The 22652-nt window shown below is 43.1% G+C and overlaps 1 protein-coding gene across 1 annotated transcript in view; it reads left to right on the top strand.

Moving 5' to 3' along the window:
• LOC121877187 overlaps positions 1-7639 on the top strand; it is a 9971-nt gene extending 2332 nt beyond the window's left edge. The window contains exon 3 of the mRNA XM_042382799.1: positions 6018-7639. Coding sequence (XP_042238733.1) covers positions 6018-7372 — 1355 coding nt within the window. The 3' untranslated portion in view covers positions 7373-7639. The remainder of the gene's footprint in view (positions 1-6017) is intronic.
• The last annotated feature ends 15013 nt before the right edge of the window (positions 7640-22652 follow it).

Consider the following 22652-nt stretch of genomic DNA (forward strand, 5'->3'; position numbering starts at 1 on the left):
ATTATTATTATATGAACTTAACATTCCATTATTAATATTTTGAAATGTGAAGAAAAAACGATAATTAATACTTTTGATATATCAGGAATGGCGATAATATTGAACATCCTCGCTCCACTCCCAACCCCCTCCTCCACCTCCTCTTCCCCTCCCCCCTTCATCCCTTTTCCTTCCTCCATCCTCTCCCCTCTCTTCCCCCACCCCAAAGAGGCAGCCACCATGACCCCTCTTGAAAAAAATACATTAATTAATATTGTGGGGCGAAAAAATATGTTAATTAATATTCCAGTCAAGGCTGATGGAGTCTCTCTGTTGGAGGGAAGGTGAGAGGAGGAGGGGGAGGGAAGGAGGAAGGTGGGGAGGAGGGAAGGGAGGGAAGGGAGAAGGAGAAGGGAGAGGAGGAGGAGGAGGAAGGTGAGGGAGGAGGAAGGGAGGGAAGGGAGGGAAGGTGGGGAGGAGGAAGGAGGAAGGTGGGGGAGGAGGGAAGGGACGAAGGGAGGGAAGGTGAGAGGGAGGAGGAAGTGAGGGTAAGGAATGGGAAGGAAGAGAAAGAGATTGTGAGAGAGGCGGTCAGAGGTGTGGAGGAAAGGAGGAGCATGTGGAGGGGGGGGGTGAGAGGAGGACGAAGGAGGGCATGTGGGAGCAGTAAGGAGGAGGGAGTGTGTGTGTGTGTGTGTTTTAACATACACACATCTACACGTACACACAGTAGCCTACCTCACCCTCTCGTCCAGTGCAGAAATAGCCAAACACAACTCTGTCATCCCAGCCCAGCACATCCCCGCCCCCATCATTCAAAACACACACATGGACGTCAAAACGAGAGAAAAAAAACACATCCTAGTATTTCCCAGCTTTACCCTGGCACCTGTCCTGGTTGACATGGGACCAATGTGGCACTGTGAGATTGTCCTGACCCCCAGTGCCAATCACTATTGACAAAAACAACCCATTTTTGTTACATATATATATATATATATATATATATATATATATATATATATATATATATATATATATATATATATATATATATATATATATATATATATATATATATATATATATATATATATATATATATATATATATATATATATATATATATATATATATATATATATATATATATATTTATTTATTTATTTATTTATTTATTTTTTTCATCTTCCTCCTCAACCCTCTCCATCTCCCTACTCACCATATCCCTTAACATCATCGTCCGTTCCTTCACTTCCCCTTCCTCACCCTCCCTCACTCTCCCTCAGTACTCACACATCAGTTAGGAAAGATGAGGAGGATGAAGGATTATGGTTGGAGGATTCTTGCATCTAGGCAGCCGTCTCTCACCACCACCATCCTTACACTGAACAACATCCTCCCTCCCCCCTCACTCCTCTACACACATGAGAGAGCTAGAGGGGAAGGTGGATGAAGGAGGGAAGGATAGTGAAAGCGTGAAGAAGGAGGATAGAGATGGGAAGGAGGATGAAGGAAGACGCGTGTGTCTAGTTGAAGCTGGTCTCTCTCACCTCCCTCTACACACATGAGAGAGCTAGGGGGGGGAGGGTGGATGAAGGAGGGAAGGATAGTGAAAGCGTGAAGAAGGAGGATAGAGAAGGGAAGGAGGATGAAGGAAGACTCTTGTGTCTAGCCAGCCGTCCCTCCCCTCTCACTCCTCTACACACATGCGAGGGCTAGGGAGGGGGGCTGATGAAGGAGGGAAGGAGGATAAAGAAGAAGGAAGATGAATAAGAAGGAGGATGAAGGAAGAATCCTGTGTCTAGCCAGCCGTCCCTTACCCCACCCCCATCATCATCATCCTTACACAGAACAAAAAGGACAATAAAATTTAGTGGGGGTTCCTCGGAGTACCACAAGGGTCTCTTCTCTCTCCTGGTCAGTTTTGTTTAGCTGCGACAGGTTCAATATAACGCCAGCTCCCAAGATGGCTTTGTTACCTCCCTCTAGATGCCTTTGTTAGCTCCTTCTTTAATAGCTCACGGTAAATGACTCGGCAATGGCTATTTGAATATTATGACACTCGGTTTGAATATTCCCAGTGATGATGGTGAAGGGGGCGGAGTATTCTCTTTCTCTTCCAATACTCGTCTGTATATTAATGACAATGAATAGCGTTAGTGAAAAGAGATAAGAATGGGGTTTTTTTTTCACTTGTTATTTGAAGATCTTGATCATTACATGGATATTAAGAGACAAAAATATTCTATCTCTTAACATATGTGAATAAGTCATCTCTTGTCTACTAAAAAAAATCTCAAGGAAAAAAGAGAAGGGAGAGGAGATGAGAGAAGGGAGAAGAGAAGAAAAATGGAGAAGAGACGAGAAAAGGGAGAAGGGAGGAGAAAAGAGAGGAGAGGGGAGAAAGGGGAGAAGAGAGGGGAAAAGGAAGAAAAAAGGAGACAAGGGAGAAGGGAGGCTATAAGGTAGAAAGGGGAGGAGAGAGGAGAGAAAGGGGAGAGGGAAGAGAAGAAAGGAGACAAGGGAGAAAAGAGGACAAAAGGGAAAATAGAGGAGAAAGGGAGAATAGAGGATAATAAGGAGAATAGAGGATAATAGGGAGAATAGAAGAGAATAGAAAAGAATATACCAATCTATTTTATTCTACTATTCCTGTTATTTCATCCAGTTTTGTATCTCTTCTTCTTTTCGTTTCCATATTCCGTTCACTCAGTTAATAACATCTTTTATGTATTAGGGAATTTTGGGCCAGTCTTTGTTTTTCGTGTTTCTGTAAATTTTTTAAAAGGGAGGTGAAGGGAGGGGGGGGGGGCAGATAACCTAGATATTTTTTTTCATATATTGCAAAAAATAATTATTGTTGCAAATATTTTCATTCTGTTGCAAAAAATCAATGTTGCAAAAATATTCATATGTTGTATTTTCATTTTTAATTTATTTTTTGTTAATTTGTTCATGTTGCAAAGGATTATATGTTGTAATGATTTATATGTTGCAATTTTGTTCCTATGTTACAACTTTATTTCATGTGTTACAAGTTTTGCATATGTGGATGGGGGAGGATTGCCTGTCTCTCTTTTTCATATCTTGCAAATGAAAAAATGGTGGTGGAGGGGAGGAAGGGTGGAGGGGAGAGAGGAGGAAGGGAGGTGGGGGTAGGGGGGAGACGAGGAGAGGGGTGGAGGGGGAAAGAGAAGAGGAAGAGTGGAGAGGAAAGAGAGGAGGTAGAGAAATATTAATAATTGTTATAAATATAGAAATAAGAAAATTATCAATAGTAACCAACATAAACTTCTGAACAAAATTAATAAAAATAGGAAAAAAAAACAGACAAAAACGAAAGTAAGTAAAAAATTGTATTAGTTAATTGAATAAAATAAAATAATATCAATAAATTTCTTCCAAAATAAAATGAAATTGTGAAAAATATTAAAGATAAGATTATAAAGAGGTTTAAACGATCTTCCCCTCTTAATCTCCCCTTCATAATCTCCCCTCCCCTTCATATTCTCCCCTTATTAATCTCCCCACTCATACTCTCGCCCTTTTAATCTCCCCCATAATCTCCCCTCGTAATCTCTCCTCACAGCCTCTCCCTCACAATCTCTCACCCCACCACAATCTCCCCACCTTTAAAGGGCCACCTAACCTCCCCAACAATATCATACTCCCCGACATCTCCATTATCGTCTCCCCACAACAATTCTCACAAGAAAATCTGCAAATTCTCCAGAAATATGTGAGAATTCTCCATACAAATGGTCTCTTGTCGTGTCTCTATGACCTTTATCGAGGGAGAGATCCTTGTTTCTCCAACTCTCTAAAGACGGCGAAAGGGGGAGGGGGAGGGGGGAAGAGGAGGAGGGGAGGGGGAAGAGGAGGAGGGGGGAGGGGGGAAGAGGGAAGAGGAGGAGGGGAGGGGGAAGAGGAGGGAGGGGGAGGGAGGCATAGGGGAAGGAGGAGGGGAGAAGGAGAAAGGGAGGGGAGGGAGAGAGGGGAGAGAGAGAGGAGGGGGAAGAGAAGGAGGGAGAGAGGAGGAGGGGAGGCAGAGAAGGAGGGAGAGGGGGAGGAGGAAGAGAGGTTACGTATCTTAGATCTAAATGGTAAAGTTCTCTTGTGTCTCTGGTGATGGTGGTGATAGTGGTAAGATGGTGGTGGTAGTGGTGGTAATTGTGGTGATGGAGGTGGTGTGCTTGTGTGATGATGTGGTGGTGGTGGTGTTAGTGGTGGTAGTGGTTGTGGTTTGTGTAGTGGTGGTGGTAGTGGTTGTGGTTTAGGTAGTGTGGTGTGCAGTGGTTGTGGTTTAGGTAGTGGTTTAGTTGTGGCTTAGGGGTAGTGGTTGTGGGTTTAGGTAGTGGTTTGTGTAGGGTTGTGGTTTATAGTGGTTGTGGTTGTAGGGGTAGTGGTTGTGGTTTAGGTAGGGGTTGTGGTTTAGGTAGTGGTTGTGGTTTAGGTAGTGGTTGTGGTTTAGGTAGTGGTGGTGGTAGTGGTTGTGGTTTAGGTAGTGGTAGTGGTTGTGGTTTAGGTAGTGGTGGTGGTAGTGGTTGTGGTTTAGGTAGTGGTGGTGGTAGTGGTTGTAGTGAAGGTTATGGGGGTAGTGGTAATGGGTTATAATGGTTATGGTGGGTATGGTGGTGTTGTTGCTATATTTACTACCATACCATCACTACCATATCACCAAATCAACCATCCCCAACCACCTCACACACACACACACACACACACACACAGGTATTCATAACATTACATAGATGACAGACTCTCCTTGTACACAGAAGGATCCAACACTCTTATAGGGACACACACGGCCGCCTGAATGCATTTATAACCCTGTGGACTCCTTTTATACTGATGCTCCCGTGATTATGGCCGCCGGGGAGTGAAAGGAAATTCTTGAGCTTATCGAGGATTTTCCAACTGAGTGATATGGAACCCAAACCTGCAGTAAATGGAATGGGGGCTGAGTTGATCACGTTAGATAGATGCCTACCAAGTCTCTCTCTCTCTCTCTCTCTCTCTCTTCTTTCTTTTCTTCTTCTTCTCTTCTTCTTCTTCTTCTTCTTCTTCTTCTTGCTTTTGTTCTTGGACTTTGTTTTCTTCTTTTTCTGTTGTTATTGGTTTTGTTGTTGATGATGTTGTTGTTGTTGTTGTTGTTGTTGTTGTTGTTGTTGTTCCTACCGCATTCCTTCACCCACGTACCAAAGGGAGAGCTCACACTCCCTTAATTGTCCAGCGAGGCGTCATACCACCAGCAGCTTCCCCAGGGTGGTATGCCTTCCTAGGGTGCAGTGCCCCTGTAAGCAGTGTCTCCCCCAGGGTGTTGGTGTCTCCCAGGGTGTTGGTGTCTCCCCAGGGTGTTGCAGTGTCTCCCAGGGTTGTGTTGTGTTCGAGGGCGTGAATCTGTCCCCCTCTTAGTTCCCAAAAATTCCCCCTTACCCCTTTTTAATCTCTTCTAACCCCCCCCGACCCTTGGATTTTTTGTTGACCCCCTTCTCCTCCTGGACCCCTTCCCCCACCCCTGGACCCCCTGACTCCTGCACACAACACCTTCCAGCGTCCAGTCATAAAATAGTCAATGGTTTACAACACAACAAAAGACTTGATTGTCCATCCACGTTTTGGTCAGAAGGTTTAATTTTTTGTGTTAAACCCGAGACAACCTGAGCGTTTTAACAGCTATTTGGTTTATCTCGAGAGGTGGTTTATTATTGAGGGTTTTTATTTTGTTGTTAATTTTATATACAGTAGTGGTGTCGTGGTTTAGTAAAGGCTTTAGTCTATAAGTTACAGGTTAGGTTGAGTAAGGTTATTTCGAGTGTTAACATGAATAGAGAGAGAGAGAGAGAGAGAGAGAGAGAGAGAGAGAGAGAGAGAGAGAGAGAGAGAGAGAGAGAGGAATACCTTGTGTGTATTACAATTTTTATTGCATTTACTGCCACAATAATCACAATGAGTACTATGTATCATCATCATCATCATCATCATCATCATCACTGGTACAGCCTGAGGCTGATACATTTGTTGTTTCCCCACAGATACGTGTCCTATGCTCCTGAGGGGGACGTGGACGAAGGGCTCGGCCACCAGTGCCACGGGTGGGGGTACTGGCGGCACGGCGACACGGGTGAGCGCCGGCGGAGGAGCGACAAAGACCGGAGAGGAGGCTCCTGCGGCAGCGACGGGCGGTACCACCCACACGGGCTGGAGCATGAAACTCTGGCGTCGAGGTTCCTCACAAGAACGTCCTCTCCGTCCAGCGTCCTCCCAGGGCTCTGAGAACTCCTACACGGAGGAGCCCTACGTCAACGCTGACGCACAGAGCGCTGTCTACGCCGAGCTCAATTCTACGACGGCGTCGACGCCCGGGAGCGCCAGTGGAGGTGTATCCTATCGCCCCTACTCCCTCAATACGTATTCTGAGATTCCCGACCCCCTCCGGCCGTTAACACTGGCGGGAGGCCTACGGGCGTACATCAGCGAGAGCACCTACGAGAACGCGGGTTACGTGCTGTCCGAAGCGGGGCTGGAGCAGCCTGAGAGCTCTGTGGGGTCAACGTCGACACCTTCGTCGGCGTATTACTCCGACGTGTCATCCTCCGACACCCACAATAACAAGAAGAAGAAGAAGAAGAGGAAGAACGAGGAGCGCAACAACCTGAACCTCCAGCGGTCTCTGATGCCGTCAAACATCTCGTCCAGCGTCACCATGATGAACCACCACAACATAATGGCCGGCCCTGACAGACACAACAACCCCCCCGCCGCCACCCACCTGCGGGAGGCCGGCCACACCTTGAGCCAGGGACACCACCACCCGCCCCTCCACAACCACGAGTTGTTTCCCCTTGCCCTAGAGCTCCTCCCTCAACACCTCGCCCTCGACAACAGAGGCGTCGAGACTGTCCTGCCGCCTCTTCAACCCAACATGAACGTCATACACACAGCCAATCAGGTGCAGACGTTACCCAACATAAAAAACGCGAATGAGGCTCGAGCGGCCATAAATGCCACCCAAACGTTAGGGGGGACTGTGTCCTCCACCCCCAGTCCAGGGGGCGTCCCTCCCGGGGTCACTACTGGGGTCATAGCTCCAACTCCAGGTGTGCCAACAGGGGTCACTAGCGGGGTGTCTGGGGTCACCAGTGGGACGCCAGGTGTACCAATTGGGGTCAGTAGTGGGGTACCCGGGGTCACCGCTTCTGGGGTCCCTATAGAAGTGATGAACAACAACCTGGAGGAGGAGGAGGAGGGGGAGGAGGATGCCTCCCACAGGCCACTGCCGCCCCTGCCCAGTCGTCAGCTTCAAGGCCCCCAGCGTCGCGGGGTGTACGTAGGCCAGAGCAACAAGCAGGACCAGCCCCTGCCACCCGTGCCCTCAGAGTACGTATAGGAGACACCATCCACGACGTCAGTAGACACCTTCGTCGGCGTCTGTACCTATGAGAGGCATCTTATTCGTTGTCTGTAGAAGGCACCTTCGTCGGTGTGTGTACGTGTAGAAGACAACTACCTTCGTCGACAGTCGGCATCACCGTCACCCACGTACTCTACACCCGCCACCCGTGAAAACATTAAACTGGAGCTAAAACGGAGACAAAAAAATGCCCTGACGACTCTGACAATGGTTTCCTAATTGTCCCACAGTGGTTGAGGCAACATCTCCTCGAGAGTGACTTGAAGTCCTCAGTGATCAAGTGGATAGAAAAACATGTGTACATTCCTAAGACACCAATAGATTTCTGACCATTTTTCTAATAAATCTCTTTTATGGCTGAAGTGAATATTTACTGACATACTTCACCAGATAGGAAAAAATATAGAAGTAATATTTAGTGACTGAGAAGCTTTTGTTTATGACAGAATACAAAAAAAAAGTTGATTCCCGATGATCAAGAAATTCTGGTCATGTTCTGTGTTAAATTTACATATCCTAGATAAATACTTGAGTTACCCTTAAAAAAAATAAAAGTCAACATTTTATAGATCGGTTATAAAAATACCTGTGTTGTCCGACCATAAAATAAACACAGAGAACCTGAATATAAAACTCTGTGCTCCTTCTATAAAAAACAAAATATTGAAAATAGTTTAACACTTTTAGAAGACAGTGATATATCTCTCAGAATTTAGACACAGTGATAGCAGACATAGGCTCTCTTAACCTTTCCTTACGTGGACAGTTTAGCAGAAAGTAAATCTCCATAAAAGACAAAGATGGAATGATAAAACAGAACAGAAGAACAATAATAATGAGTCAAACTTCTCTCACCCTTGTCATCATCCGTAGTATGTGATGGAGAGGAGGATGGTGAGTGAGGGAGAGCCGGTGAGTGAGGGAGAGAGCCGGTGAGTGAGGGAGAGACGACGAGTGAGGGAAAGAGACGGTAAATGAGGAAGAGATGCGATAAGTGAGGGAAAGAGGCGGTAAACGAAAGAGAGAGACGGTAAACGAGGGAAAAAGAGACAGTAAACCAGGGAAAGAGAGACGGTGACTAAGGGAGAGAGAGAGAGAGAGAGAAGAGAAGGAGACTGTCAACAAGGCATCTCCATTTTCTGTTGTTTTTTTTAGGAGATACTTCTCGTGTATATATCCCTCCCCCCTGTACAATGTGTATATAGCCAGAAGCATTAAGTAAGGTGTAAGTTTAGGTCGTCAAGGATATACTACTATGATGTGGGTTCTTTTCTCTCTCAACTTTTATGACAAGATTATGAACAGTTGATGACTTATATAGTAAAGGAGAAAGGTGAAGGAAAAGAAGAAAAGTCGTGTTTTTTTTTGTTTTTTTTTGTCAATTTCCTGATCCCCAAATGTCATTGCTTATCCCGCTACCATTGTTTAGTTGTTAAGTTGTGTTTTTGTTGTGTTAGTTTTGTTGTTATTGTTTTTGTTATGATTCTGTTGTGGAGAGGAAGGAAAGAAAATTTGACTTTTTTTTATGGTTTACGTCATTTGGTTAAATTATCCAAGTTTCCCTATTTCACATTTTTGGGGCCTTTAAAAAAAACTAATTTCTTTGGAGTTTATTTTGTTTACTGTATATATATATCACCTCGCTATATTTTCTGGCCATTCAAAAAAAATTTATTTCATATATTTGTTTTTTTCTAATCTGAGATGTGAATTAATCTGGATTCGTCAGTATACTGAGATTTCATATATTAGTTGATATATATTCGCTAATTATACTATGTTGTGGTATATCCCATCATGTCGTGTATAATAGCCATATGAATATACTTCCCATGAGTAGTATGTCTTATTCATGGTTTATACATTCCAGTGTGACTTGAAATATCTTTAATTAATAGATAATTACTACAAACAGGTGTGCATTACCTTGGTTTAAAACATTCTCTGAGAAATATTGTGTTTTAGTGATTATAATATTTCCTCTAAGACATGAAATTATAATATTATCCTGTGAGCATTATTTTATATACATATTATATATACAGTATATATATATTCGAGATTATGACTTCTGTAAAAAATGTATTTCTGTGAGGATTTTTTTATTATTATTTTTAGATTATTATTATTTTTTTTTACAATTGTATATTCTGTGAGCCAGTCTTATATGGTTCACTTCACCGATAATTCCTTCCTGTGTTAATGAATAGAGTACTTTTGGGCCATACATCCCACCCCTGATGTGTTGTGAGCTGACGACACAACACTCATAATAATAATAACACAAACATTCCTCCTATGAGTTTATAAGAAAAAAAAGAACAATTTATGTTTAGCTCATTAGAATTATTTTGAACTTTTCTGTGATTCATAAGTCAGGTTGTGGGAGCCTCTGTTGACGCTGGTATGTCTTTCTATGCCATGTCTTAAGCTCACAACACTAATAATAACTTGTGGGATAGGTCTGGTGTGTCGTGTGGTAGACTGATAACATAAACCTGTACTAAGAGTGTGGTTCTGTAAGTTGTCTCCACGCTTGGGCCCCAGTCCTATTACGCCCGTCTTGATAAATTCTAATACACACCAGTTTTAATAGACTCCGGTGCTAATGGGTTCTGTATGTTAGGCTAGGGTCAATTGGAACTGGGACCTATTAGGAGTGGGAGCTATTAACACCGAGGCCTATTAGTACTGGAGCCTATTAAAACTGAGGCCCATTGAAACTAGAGTCTATTAGGACTTAGGCCTATTAGGATTGGGACTTACTATGAGTAGGACCTATAGAAAATGGGCCCTATTATGACTGGGGCCTACTAAGACTCAGGGGCCCATTTGATTGAGTACCCCTCGGGAAAAATGAAGTGTGTATCTTGCCGTGTCGTCAGCTCACAGCACGAGGCAGCTTGAGGCCGCAGGGGGTGTGTAGAGGCCTCGGTGCTTGATAGGATTAGTCAAGCTTACTGGTGGCGATGTGCTTCTGTGTTCCCTGAGGCTGTGTCGGCGACTCTCATTGGCTGGCTACTGAACCTTCACCAATCAGAATAGAGTAAAATAGAACTAATCTTCTCCCATTGGCTAGTTTTTTTCCCTCCACCAATTAGGATAAACTAAAGTGGAGCTGTTTATCTTAACCCTTACCAATCAGGATAGATTAATTTGGTGCTACCTCTTTCTCATTGGCTAACTACTGAACAACCTCCAATTAGAATAAAGTGGAGGTGCCTCTGTCTCATTGGCTAGTCCTCTTAACCTTTATAGCCACCAATCAAGTGTCTCTAGGTGTAGAGAGAAACAAATAAGCTCCTCCCATTCCTCATTCCTCTATCCCTAACATCCAATAAGCTCCTCCCTTTCCTCATCCCTCGACCAATAACATTCAATAAGCCTCCCACATCTCATCCGTCGACCAATGAGCGTCCAGTTATTCCTGCCTCCTCTCCCCCCCACAAAGCCAGACTTTATAAAGAGACCAGCACAGCCCGGGAGCCACATTTTAGTCACCCATATTACTAAGTGACGGCTGTGCCAATGATTTTTTGTCCATTTTCCCATTGTATAACTCCGCCACGCCATGCTGTTATACTCCGCTACTTTGCTCTCAGCGTTTACTTTTATCCAATTTATATATTTTTTTTATTATTATTATTTTGTATACTAATGCCATAGTGGAGAGACGATGTAATTTTCTTTAATCTCTTGTCAATGAAAATCGAATTTATTATTTTTCTTCTATATAAAATTGTAGCAAATATCAAATATAGAAATGAATAAATAAATAAATGAATATTAGTATGAAGATAATATAGATGGTAATTATATACTTAAAGTCAGCATTAATTTGATATACTGTTGTACTTAATTAGCCATGCATAATGACTAAATTAATTCAGTGTTCCATACTGTAGCCAAGACAACAGGGCAGATGTTCTCTTATTTTAGGGAACTTTTAATATATTCTTCAACCAAAATAAGAATTAATAAGATTTTTAATACGATTTTAATCATTATATTCAACTGTGTTAATGTTTATATCCCACGAGCTGACACCATTATACTGTAGGCTGACACCATTATACTGTAGGCTGACACCATTATACTGTAGGCTGACACCATTATACTGTAGGCTGACACCATTATACTGTAGGCTGACACCATTATACTGTAGGCTGACACCATTATACTGTTGGCTGAGACCATTATATTGTAAGCTGACAACAATATACGACAAGCTGACATTATACTACAAACTGACACCATTATACTACAGGCTGACACCATTATACTACAGGCTGACACCATTATACTACAGGCTGACACCATCATAAAATCCATTGAATATTTATGTAAACTTAAGTCAATATATTTCATCTTAACTTTAAATAAGTCTAAAAATTACATCTTTTCTCCGTTATACTCCATTTCTATTAGTCATACATAAAATAATAATGCCATATTCTTATACCAGTTATGAGATGGGTGTATATTCACTGTCTGGTCTCTCTCTCCAAAATATGTATGGCGCGTGTATAGATTTCTTGTGGTATTAATATTGATAAATACATAAAAAAGCCATTTCTGTATTTCAACAATGCTTCGTACAGTTTATGTCTGTTGATACGTGTGTTGGTGTGTTTCTAGGCCTTAGGTTAAACAATTATTTCTTTTATTTGGGTTTAATTTTCTTATTTTTGGTTTATATTTTTTGTATTTTCTTATTTTTTGTTTATTTTTTTTCTTATTATTTTTGTAATGTTTTTTTTTTTGTTTATTATTCTTCAGTAAATCGTTAGGATGTTTCAAGATGTCAAAAATATGTAACTGGTCTTTTCTAATTATTCTTGTTTATTATTTATTATGTCTCTGTGTTTATATTTGGAGTGTTTATTTATCTCATGTTTGACTAGTCATTGCTGCCTCACGGAGACATTCGCAAATAAAATGTTTTATATTGAAACTTATTTTGTGTTTTATTTTTATTCTTTTCTTGTAAGGACATATATACATACATACACATACATACATACATACATACATGTTATTACACATACATACATACATACATACATACATACATACAGAGAAATATACTGATAGATAGATAGATAGATATATAAAAAAAAAAATAAAAAAAAATAAAAAATAAAATAATAAAAAATATGATAAGTGAACAGAAAATAGAAATTAAAAAAAAGAGATAACTGACGAACATAATTAAATACCAGACTTTAACACTACAGGTTAATGATCAGAGGAGGGGGGTAAGGGGTAGGGGTAGGAGGGGAGGGAGGTAGGGGAGAGAGGGGATATATTTCAATAGGTGTCACTCTTTTAGATAATATTTCCCATAAGATCTTCACAATAATGCTAAACTGAGACTTCAAATTCCTTCCTTCCTTCTCTCTCTCGCTCACTGCTGTACTAACGCGTTACATAAAAGGCATATCTCCTCCATGATGCTGATAAGGTATAATATGTCTTATTCTTCATGTGTATTAAGGTCTTATTTTGATCGTGGTAGAGGGCCATGGGAGGGTAACGATGCCACATCTCATGCACGCGCGTGAGGTTATCTAATTGGACGATGCTGCCAGACGTATGATGTTATTATTTACATTATTTTTCTGAATTTGGGTGGATTTTAATTTTTTGGGGTCTATAGTTTTTTATTTGGGGGAATATATAAAAATATATTATAGTTGATATATCGAGTTAGTTTTTGTTGTGACATATACATCAACACTCGAGCAATATACAGTTAATTTATTCTAAAATACATTCACATTATAAACATCTAAAAATTATATCCAATCACTATTAAACATAATACGAAACTTACCTTAACACACCTAAACACAGACCTCAACACACCTTCCCACACCTAAACAGACACCCCAACACACCTTCCCACACCTAAACACACACCCCAACACACCTTCCCACACCTAAACACAGACCTCAACACACCTTCCCACACCTAAACACACAGACCCCAACACACCTTTCCCACACCTAACACAGACCCCAACAACACACCTTTCCCACACCTAAACACAGGACTCCCAACACACCTTCCCTGGCTGCCCTAAACACAGACCCCAACACACCCCTTCCCACACCTAAACAGACCCCAACACACCTTCCCACACCTAAACACACACCAACACACCTTCCTGCACCCAAACACATAGGACCCCAACACATCTCCCCACACCTAAACATAGACCTCAAACACCTTCCTACAGGCTCTAAACACACACCCACACACCTTCCCACACCTAAACACACACCCCAACACACCTTCCCACACCTAAACGCAACCTCGTCTCCAGTCAGCCAGGGAATGAAGTTATTGTGAGCGTGTCAGACAGCCATCCTCACTACACAGACACGACCATTACCAAGCTTACAGGAAGAAGAAGAAGAAGAAGAAAAAGAAGAAGAACAAGAACAAGAACAAGAACAAAATAATAAAAACACCAATAACAATAATAATAATATGAATAAACATAATATGATGAAGAGGAAGATAAACAAGAATAATACGAAAATAATAATAATAATAATAATAATAATAATAATAATAACAATAATAATAATAATAACAATAATAATAATACCACCTAAAAGCAAAAACAAAATAAAATGAAATAAAAATAGAAGATAAACAACCGTGAACCAAACCACGAATGTAGGAACAGGAAAAACAATAGAGAGAAAGAGAGAGAGACGGAGAATGAATCTTTTGAGAAATTATTATGGTTTAAGACGCGAACGTAAGAGAGAAGTAAAAGAAAATAAGATAATAAAGGGGAATAAAGTGTCGGTGTTGATTTAATGGACAATAAATAGAATTAGTGAGAAAGAAAGAAAAAGAACGGAATAAACAGATGAAAATGGAGAAAACAGAAGGAATTTTGTTATAAGAGGATGATGATGATGATGATGATGATGATGATGATGATGATGATGACAAGGATGGGGAGGAAGAAGAAAAGAAGATAAAGAAAAAGAATCAGACAAAATATGCGACAGACTAAAGTACACACACACATACACACACACGCACACACACACACACACACACACACACACACACACACACACACACACACACACAGACACACACACACACACACACACACACACAGAAAAGTCCTATCTTCTCTCCTCCTGAACCACGAACCGAGAGATTAAGACTCACTAATCCGAAGCATTTAAGGACAGAATAATGTATCAATCTACTGTTTCGGGTTCACAAGTCTCAACACTATACTGAACCATGCTGTAGCGTCTCAGTGATTCATTCATATTAATGTTTACAATAGAGACGGCCCCAAGATGTCTCCTTACACTTGACCCTCTCTACTTGCCTTCCTCTTCCTTTTCCCTACATATTTACCTCCCTTCCCCTCTTTGCTTCCCTTCTTACCTTTCCCTCACACACCTTTGCATCCCTCCCTTTCCTCCCCTCCCACCTTTCCTCCCCTCCACCTTTCCTCCCTTTCCCCTTTCCTCCCCCTCCCCCTTTCCCTCCCCTCCCCACCTTTTCCTCTCTCTAGCTATATAAACTAATGTATCATCATCCACATGACCATCAACACAGGTCCAAGGTTATCCTACACCTGACAGATATTTGCATCTCACTCCTCCTCCACCTCCTCCTCTTCTTTGTCCTCCACCTCCTCCTCCTCTTCTTCCCTCCTCCTCTCTCTCCCCTCTTCCTCCTTTTTCTTTTCCCCAACCTCCCTCCTCCTCCTTTTCTTCTTCTTTGTTCTCTCCCCATCATTCCCCTGCACCACCTCACTCCTCCTCCTCCTCCTCCTTCCCCTCCTCTCCTTCTCCTCTTCCTCCTTCTTCTCAATTACTTAACCAATCAATCTTACTTAATCAAATTTCAGCAACAATATAAGTAATTCTATCAGCGGCGGAGTTTGTTTATTTTCTGAAGACAAACAGCAGAGGGAGAGATGATGGGAAATAATTCTTTGTCTTTGATGAGAAATAAGTGATGGAGATGTGTGTGTGTGTGTGTGTGTGTGTGTGTGTGTGTGTGTGTGTGTGTGTGTGTGTGTGCTTTATCTCTCCCCTTTCCACGCTCCATCTTACCTTTCCATCCTCTACCCCTTCCCAAACTATCATCCTTCCTTTCTCTCTCACACTATCACACTATCCTCTCCTCCTCCCTTTCCACATCAACACTCCCATTCCCCATTAGTCTTACCATCCCTCTACTTTCCCTCCTATTCCCACACACCAGTTTCCCATACCCATTACCCTATCACCCCCTCCTATCCCCTAACCCCACCCCTCACTATCCAACCAACCACCCCATCCTTCCTATCCCCACTCACAATCATACCGTTCCTCCATCCATCCCCAAACAACCCATACCCTTCCCATCACCTCACACCCCCATCTCCCCATCTCACCCTGCTCCCACCCCTCACCCCTACCCTCACCCCCATACCTTTAACCTTCACCTCCTCTCACCTACTCACCTCCCACACACCTCACCTCACCCTCACTCCCCTCACCTCACACTCACCTCCCCTCACCCCCACCCCCACCTTGTATCAGGGCAGGTCGTCATGTCGGGGGGATATACATTTAATCATAACATCCTCAGCTGGAGAAGACTAACGACCACTGCGTGACGGACAGGTCAGTAAGTCGATCGGTAATGTTCACCTCCACACTGCGTACCTGTCGTAATTTGAGGGGCATCCTGGGGTATAGGCCAGGTGAGGATAATGCCAGAGTGAGGAGGAATATCTTAACGAGGGAAGGATTAATTAATATGAAGGACTGAAGAAGTGATTGGTCAGAGAAGAGGAACATGATGATGGTAAAATTTGTCTGATGTTCATGTGTGTGTGTGTGTGTGTGTGTGTGTGTGTGTGTGTGTGTGTGTGTGTGTGTGTGTGTGACTACAAACCAACAACCTTTTCAAAAACTAAAACATAAGTAAATGATTCAATATTTTTTAGTTTAATGTTACTTGACTCTTTCACTCTCATCAAACCTTTCTCTCCTGCCCTCTTCCTTCCTCTACCTCTCCCCCACCCCACCCTCTCTCCCCACCCCAACTCTGTCTCCTCCCCTACCTCTCTCCCCCCACCACCTCTCTCCCTCACCCCACCTCTCTCTCCCCACCTCTCTCCCTCAATCTCACCCTCTCTCTCTCCCTCACCCCACCTCTGTCCTCCTCCACTCCTCCTCCCCACCTCCCCATCCTGTCTCCCCACCCCCACCTCTCCTCCCTACCTCTCCTCCCACCTCTGTCTCCCCCACTCCCCTCCCTCCCCACCTCTCTCTCCCCCTCACTCCCCACTCTCTCCCTCCCCCACCCTCTCTCTCCCCACCCTACCTCTCTCTCTCCCCCACCCTACCTCTGTCCCTCCCCCACTCTCTCCTCCCCTCTACCTCTCCTCCCCACCTCTGTCTCCCACCCCCACTCTCTCCTCCCTCTACCTCTCTCCCTCACCCCTCTCCTCCCTACCTCTGTCCCTCCCCCACCTCTCCTCCCCACCTCCTCCCTCTACCTCCCCACCCCTACCTCTCTCTCTCCCTCACCCTACCTCTGCTCCTCCCCCACTCTTACATAACCTCCCTTGCCCCCACTCCACACCACCTCTCTCTCCCTCCCAGCATCCTCCCCTACCCCCAGCCCCTCTCCCCACGCCACACACACACACACACACACACACACACACACACACACACACACACACACACACACACACACACACACACACACACACACACACACACACACACACACACACACACACACACACACACACACACACACACACACACACACACACACACACACACACACACACACACACACACACACACACACACACACACACACACACATCACACACAACCTGCCGGCAACATCAAACACTAGATGAAAGGGAGGATAATAGGTAGGGGAGGAGGGAATGGAGGGATGGGAAGGGAGCGAGTGGAGGGAGGATTGAGGAGGAAGGATGATAGAGGAGGAAGGAAGGAGAGAGGGAAAGGAGAAGATGTGAAGAGGGAGGGAGGAGGGTGAGAGAGCGGATGGTGGGAGGATGGGGAGGGCACTGAGGAGGGAATGAAAAATGAGAAGAGGATAAGGAGAAAGGAGGCCATTATGGAGAGAGGGGAGATCAGAAGAGATGAGAGAAGGGAGGAGGGAAGAGAGAGAGAGAGAGAGAGAGAGAGAGAGAGAGAGAGAGAGAGAGAGAGAGAGAGAGCATAGAAGCAAAGAGTGAGTCATCAATCAGAATCCAGAAGGAGAGGATAAGGAAGGAGAGATGAAGGGAGAGGATGAGGTAGCAATGAGGAGTAGGAAGGAGGGGTAGAGAGGCAGGGAGTGTAAAGACCGGATGAAAATTTGAAGAGAGGAAGAAGAGAAGGTAGAGGAGGAGAGAAGAAGAAGAGGAGGATGGAGGCGAGAATCAAGAATAACTGGAAGGGATAGAGCAAAACACAGGATTAAAGAATGGGAAGAAGAGGATTGAAAAGAGAGATGAGATAGGGGAAAGGAGAAAGGAGCGATTAATTATCAACAAGGGGAGAGAGAGAGAGAGAGAGAGAGAGAGAGAATACTGCAAAGTGTTTGAGAAAAAAATAAAAAATAAAAAAATAGATAGAGAGTTAAATACACATAATGGTTGATTGCTATTGTATAAACATTGAGTTAAGATAAAACAATAATAAATATGTTTTTCTAAGAGGCCGCCATAGTGAAGCTTGACTCAGTACACACACCTTGTTATCATGACGCAGGTTTATTTTCTTAATTAAATATCTCAGGTTTACTTTGTCTGATGGCTTCTCTCAACACTTCTCCATTTCTTCATTATTTTACGAAATATTTATTCATAAAATGTTTTCGACAGTAGCCCTTAATCCCCCCTCAACTCCCCCTTGAACCCCTTCAACCCCTCTCAACCCTCCTCCACCCCTTAAAAATTGTCTATGTTATTACAAACTCAAATTCCCTAGAAATTATTTCAAAAAATTTCCTCCATTTTTCCAACAAAACAATAATGAACAATTAATATTTAGAGAACATAGACTACGATAATATAAAGAATCATATTAATCCATCTCAAACCATAAACAAAAGAGTTAAGAAATATATCCCTCCCTAATACTGTATATTCAGATAAAACAAATTCCTACACACTAAAAAAAGTTTGTGTAAATGAATAAATCAAAGGCTGTGGACGCAGGCACACGTAAATTACCAAATAAATCGGAAATAGAATAAACAGAGGAGCCGCCACGCTCCACTGAGCTTTAATTTTAGTCGTCACTGGTGTCAACACAAGCACGTGTCGCGTTTGTTTACATTCTCGTCAGCTGACCGTGCAACACATGGGTGGGCTGGACAACCCACTATTTACCTCTCATCCCGCGGGAATTTTAGCCTTTAAATCACCACTCCTTAAAGCTCATATAAGGCCCTTATAAAATACCTCTAAGTAATGGGTATTTTCATCACTAGATCCGCCCACCGTATGATTTAAATTGGCTTAAAATGGGAGGGTTGGAGGGAGGGAACCTTGTCAGGCGGCAGAGCTCCTGAAGAGGTCGCTGGGGGAGATCTTGCAGGCATATACCAAGCTGACCGAGACGTGTTGACTCTCCACGCCCCTGTTGAGTGACGTGGAGGGTCCTGCTTGTGGGAAGAGGGAGTGAGAGGGTGTGAGATGGACTGGGAGAGAGAGAGGATGAAGGAAGGCAGTGAAAGAAATGGGAGAGGTGGAAGAGGGGCAAACAATGAGATGTAGAGGGCATTGGGCATACGGGAAGAGAGAGAGAGAGAGAGAGAGAGAGAGATTGTCGTAATTAGTTAGTGAAGTATTTCGTTATTATCATAGCCATTGTGATGGTTAGATATTAAAATAGTTAAATTAGATATTGACGTAGTTAGAGGCTTACGTAGTTTGAGACTGATGTAGTTGAATATTGACGAAGTTAGATATTTACGTAGTTAGATATTGGCGTAGTTAGATATTAATGTAGTAAATTATTGAGAAATATGACCCAGGATAAAGCAGCTCTGGGGTTCTCAAGATGCAGCAAGTTCTAAGCGGATGATGTAAAGTCCATTATATCCCCGTGTTTATTATGAGGCCGAGTCATACCTGAGGCCCAGTCATACCTTAAACCAATTAAGGCTGATTTATGCGTGATTACCTGCTGAAGCTGATACAATAGACTTAAGACTTAAGCTATGAAGGTCATTTTTAAAGTCCATATGCTGCTGAAAGGATAATATGTTAAGTTTGTCTCTTAACAGGTGATGTGAGAATGTGCTAATTGGCTTACCTGAGTTACCTGAGTTACCTGAGTTATGGTAATAAAGTTAAGATTCTCACAGGTACGGTCTTGGGGATTTTTCTCTTATGTCTAGAGGTGGATATAAATATATAGCAAATTATGATAGCGATGATATGAAGGTTTGGTTTGGTTAGGTTAGGTTAGGTCACTCCTCAACCCCTAACCCCTCACCCCTCACCTATCTCCTCGCTCCTCACCCCAACCCCTCCTCACCTATCTCCCCTCGCTCCTCACTTTAACCCTCACCTCACTATCTCCTCGTTCCTCACTAGCCCTACCCTAACCCCTCACCTCACCCCTATCTCCTCGCTCCTCACCCCAACCCCTCACCCCTCACCCCTATCTCCTCCCTCCACCCCAACCCTCACCCCTCACCCCTATCTCCTCGCTCCTCACCCCAACCCCTCCCCCTCCCCCTATCTCCTCACTCCTCACCCCAACCCCTCACCCCTCCCCACCCTATCTCCCTCGCTCCCTGCCCCCCCCAACCCCTCACCTCTGCCCCCTCTCCTTCGGCCTTTATGACCTTACAAGTTAATTCAAAAGGTCGTTTCCTCCTATCTCTCAAAATCCCCAAGGTAAACGTGTGCTGTGTTTGTGTGTGTGTGTGTGTGTGTGTGTGTGTGTGTGTGTGTGTGCTGTGTGTGTGTGCCTGCCTGCCACACATAATTCCCACCCAAGTACCCGGGAACAAACAGTTCACTTCCTGGAAAAAAATAATTTCTACCATTTAATTCAATATTTTTTTGGGGGGTGGTCGGTAAATTCAGTTTATTTTTCTAAAGAGTCAACAGGAGCGGTGTCAGCCATCTTTAATTACTGATCGGCTGACGTGTCAGTCTAGTCAGCTGTTAGCCAATCAAAACAAAGGCTCACAATTGCCCAGTGATCGATCAAACGGCAAATAATTATTAGCCAGTCAGAGCTCGGTTTTAATTGGCCGATCAAGACTCGCCTCTCATTAACCAATCACAGCTTAGTTATTATCAACCAATTAAATCTCGCTTGTAGGAACCAATCATAACTCTGCTTTCTGAGCCAATTAGAGCGAGGCTATTATCAACCTATCAGAGCTTAATACCCATCGATCTATCAGGACAAGAAGAATGTTCATATATGGACGAAATAATAATAAATGAATAGATAAATAATGGAAGATTTGTGATGCTGTTTATGGACTCCAGCTTAACCTTTGAGTGTGATATGTTAGGTACTGGCCTGACCCCTCTCTCTCTCTCTCTCTCTCTCTCTCTCTCTCTCTCTCTGACCTAACCTATTCTAACCTAACCTAACCTAACATAACCTAACCTAACCTAACCCTTTTTAATTTTACCGAACCTAATGTGACCTAACCTGACCTAACCCTTTTTAATTTTACCTAACCTAATGTGACCTAACCTGACCTAATCTGACCGGTATTATTTAACCTAACATAACCTAACCAAATCTAACCTAGAATAAGCCAATTTAATTTAACTTAACCTAACGTAATCCAAACAAAACCTTAACCAAACATTGAACACAAATAGTAAAAAACTTTTGTCTAATTTACAGCTAAAGATGAGGAGGAAGATGATGATGAGGAACCAATTATTTTCTTGTGTCAATGAGGTCGTGGTGGGGGCCCCGTTAGCCTCGATGATGGCCAGGTAAGATGGTAAAAGAGTTGATTATGTGGTATAGCTGACACCCCTCCTCCGCCTCCTGACCGCCAGCACCACGCAACATCCTCGCGCACTCCGCCACACAAACTAGTTCCTTTCTTTTGTGTTTTTTTTATCTCTTTATGTTTTTCTCTCTTTCTCTTTATCTATTTTCTTGTTTTCTACCTGGACTTTTTTTCTAGTTCTCTTTGAAATAACAGCAAGACAAACAAAACACTCCTATAAACGGACCAATCAACACTTAGATAAACATAAACACCCCCATAAACGGACCAATCAGCACCCAGACAAATAAAAACACCCTCAAATATAGACCAATCAACACCCAGACAAAAATAAACACCCCATAAATGGGCCAATCAACACCCAGATAAACATAAATACCCCCAAAATGGACCAATCAACACCCAGATAAACATAAACACCTCCATGAACTGACCAATCATCACCCAGATAAACATAAATACCCCCAAAATGGACCAATCAACACCCAGATAAACATAAACACCTCCATGAACGGACCAATCATCACCCAGATAAACATAAAAAAAACATAAAAGGACCAATCAACACCCAGACAAATAAAAACACCCCCAAATAATGGACCAATCAACAGCAAGACAAACAAAAACACTCCCCAAAAATGCACCAATCAGCGACGTGCGTTACAGTGAACTGGATCGCACTTCATAAATTTAAGAGAGAATACTATCACTGGTCTTAAAGAATTAATCAAAGCGAATGAATACTCTACACCCTCCTGTGTTGAGGGATTAAAATACTTGTGGTGAGCAGCCAGACCCAACTCAGCCGATACTTCAATTTGCCCTCTCAACGGGGAGTCTCTCAGTGGGGTGAGGGGAGGGGAGAGATTGGGGGTGGGGTGAGTATAAGGGGGTTAGGGGTAGAGATTGGGGGCGGGAAGGGTGTGGTAGGGTGTTTGTGGGAGGTGTTAGGGATGTGTGTGAGAGAGAGAGAGAGAGCAGGGAAGGAAGAATATGGAGGGGGTGGAAAGGTGAGTTGGGGAAGAAAGAGAGGATGTGTGAGGGTGAGGAGGAAGAGGTGTGGGGGGAGGGGGGGATATAGGTGAGAGACAGGGGGGTACGTGCATGTGTATGTATGTGTATGTGTTTGTGTGTGTATCTGTGTATGTATGAATGCATAAAATAAAATTAATTCCTTAACATATTTTATTTCACTTACTCTGAGTCGTCTACATACACTAAGCAACTACCCAAAACATACTC

Source organism: Homarus americanus, unplaced genomic scaffold (assembly GCF_018991925.1).
Source record: "Homarus americanus isolate GMGI-L3 unplaced genomic scaffold, GMGI_Hamer_2.0 scaffold37713, whole genome shotgun sequence".
NCBI classification, from domain to species: Eukaryota; Metazoa; Arthropoda; class Malacostraca; order Decapoda; family Nephropidae; genus Homarus; species Homarus americanus.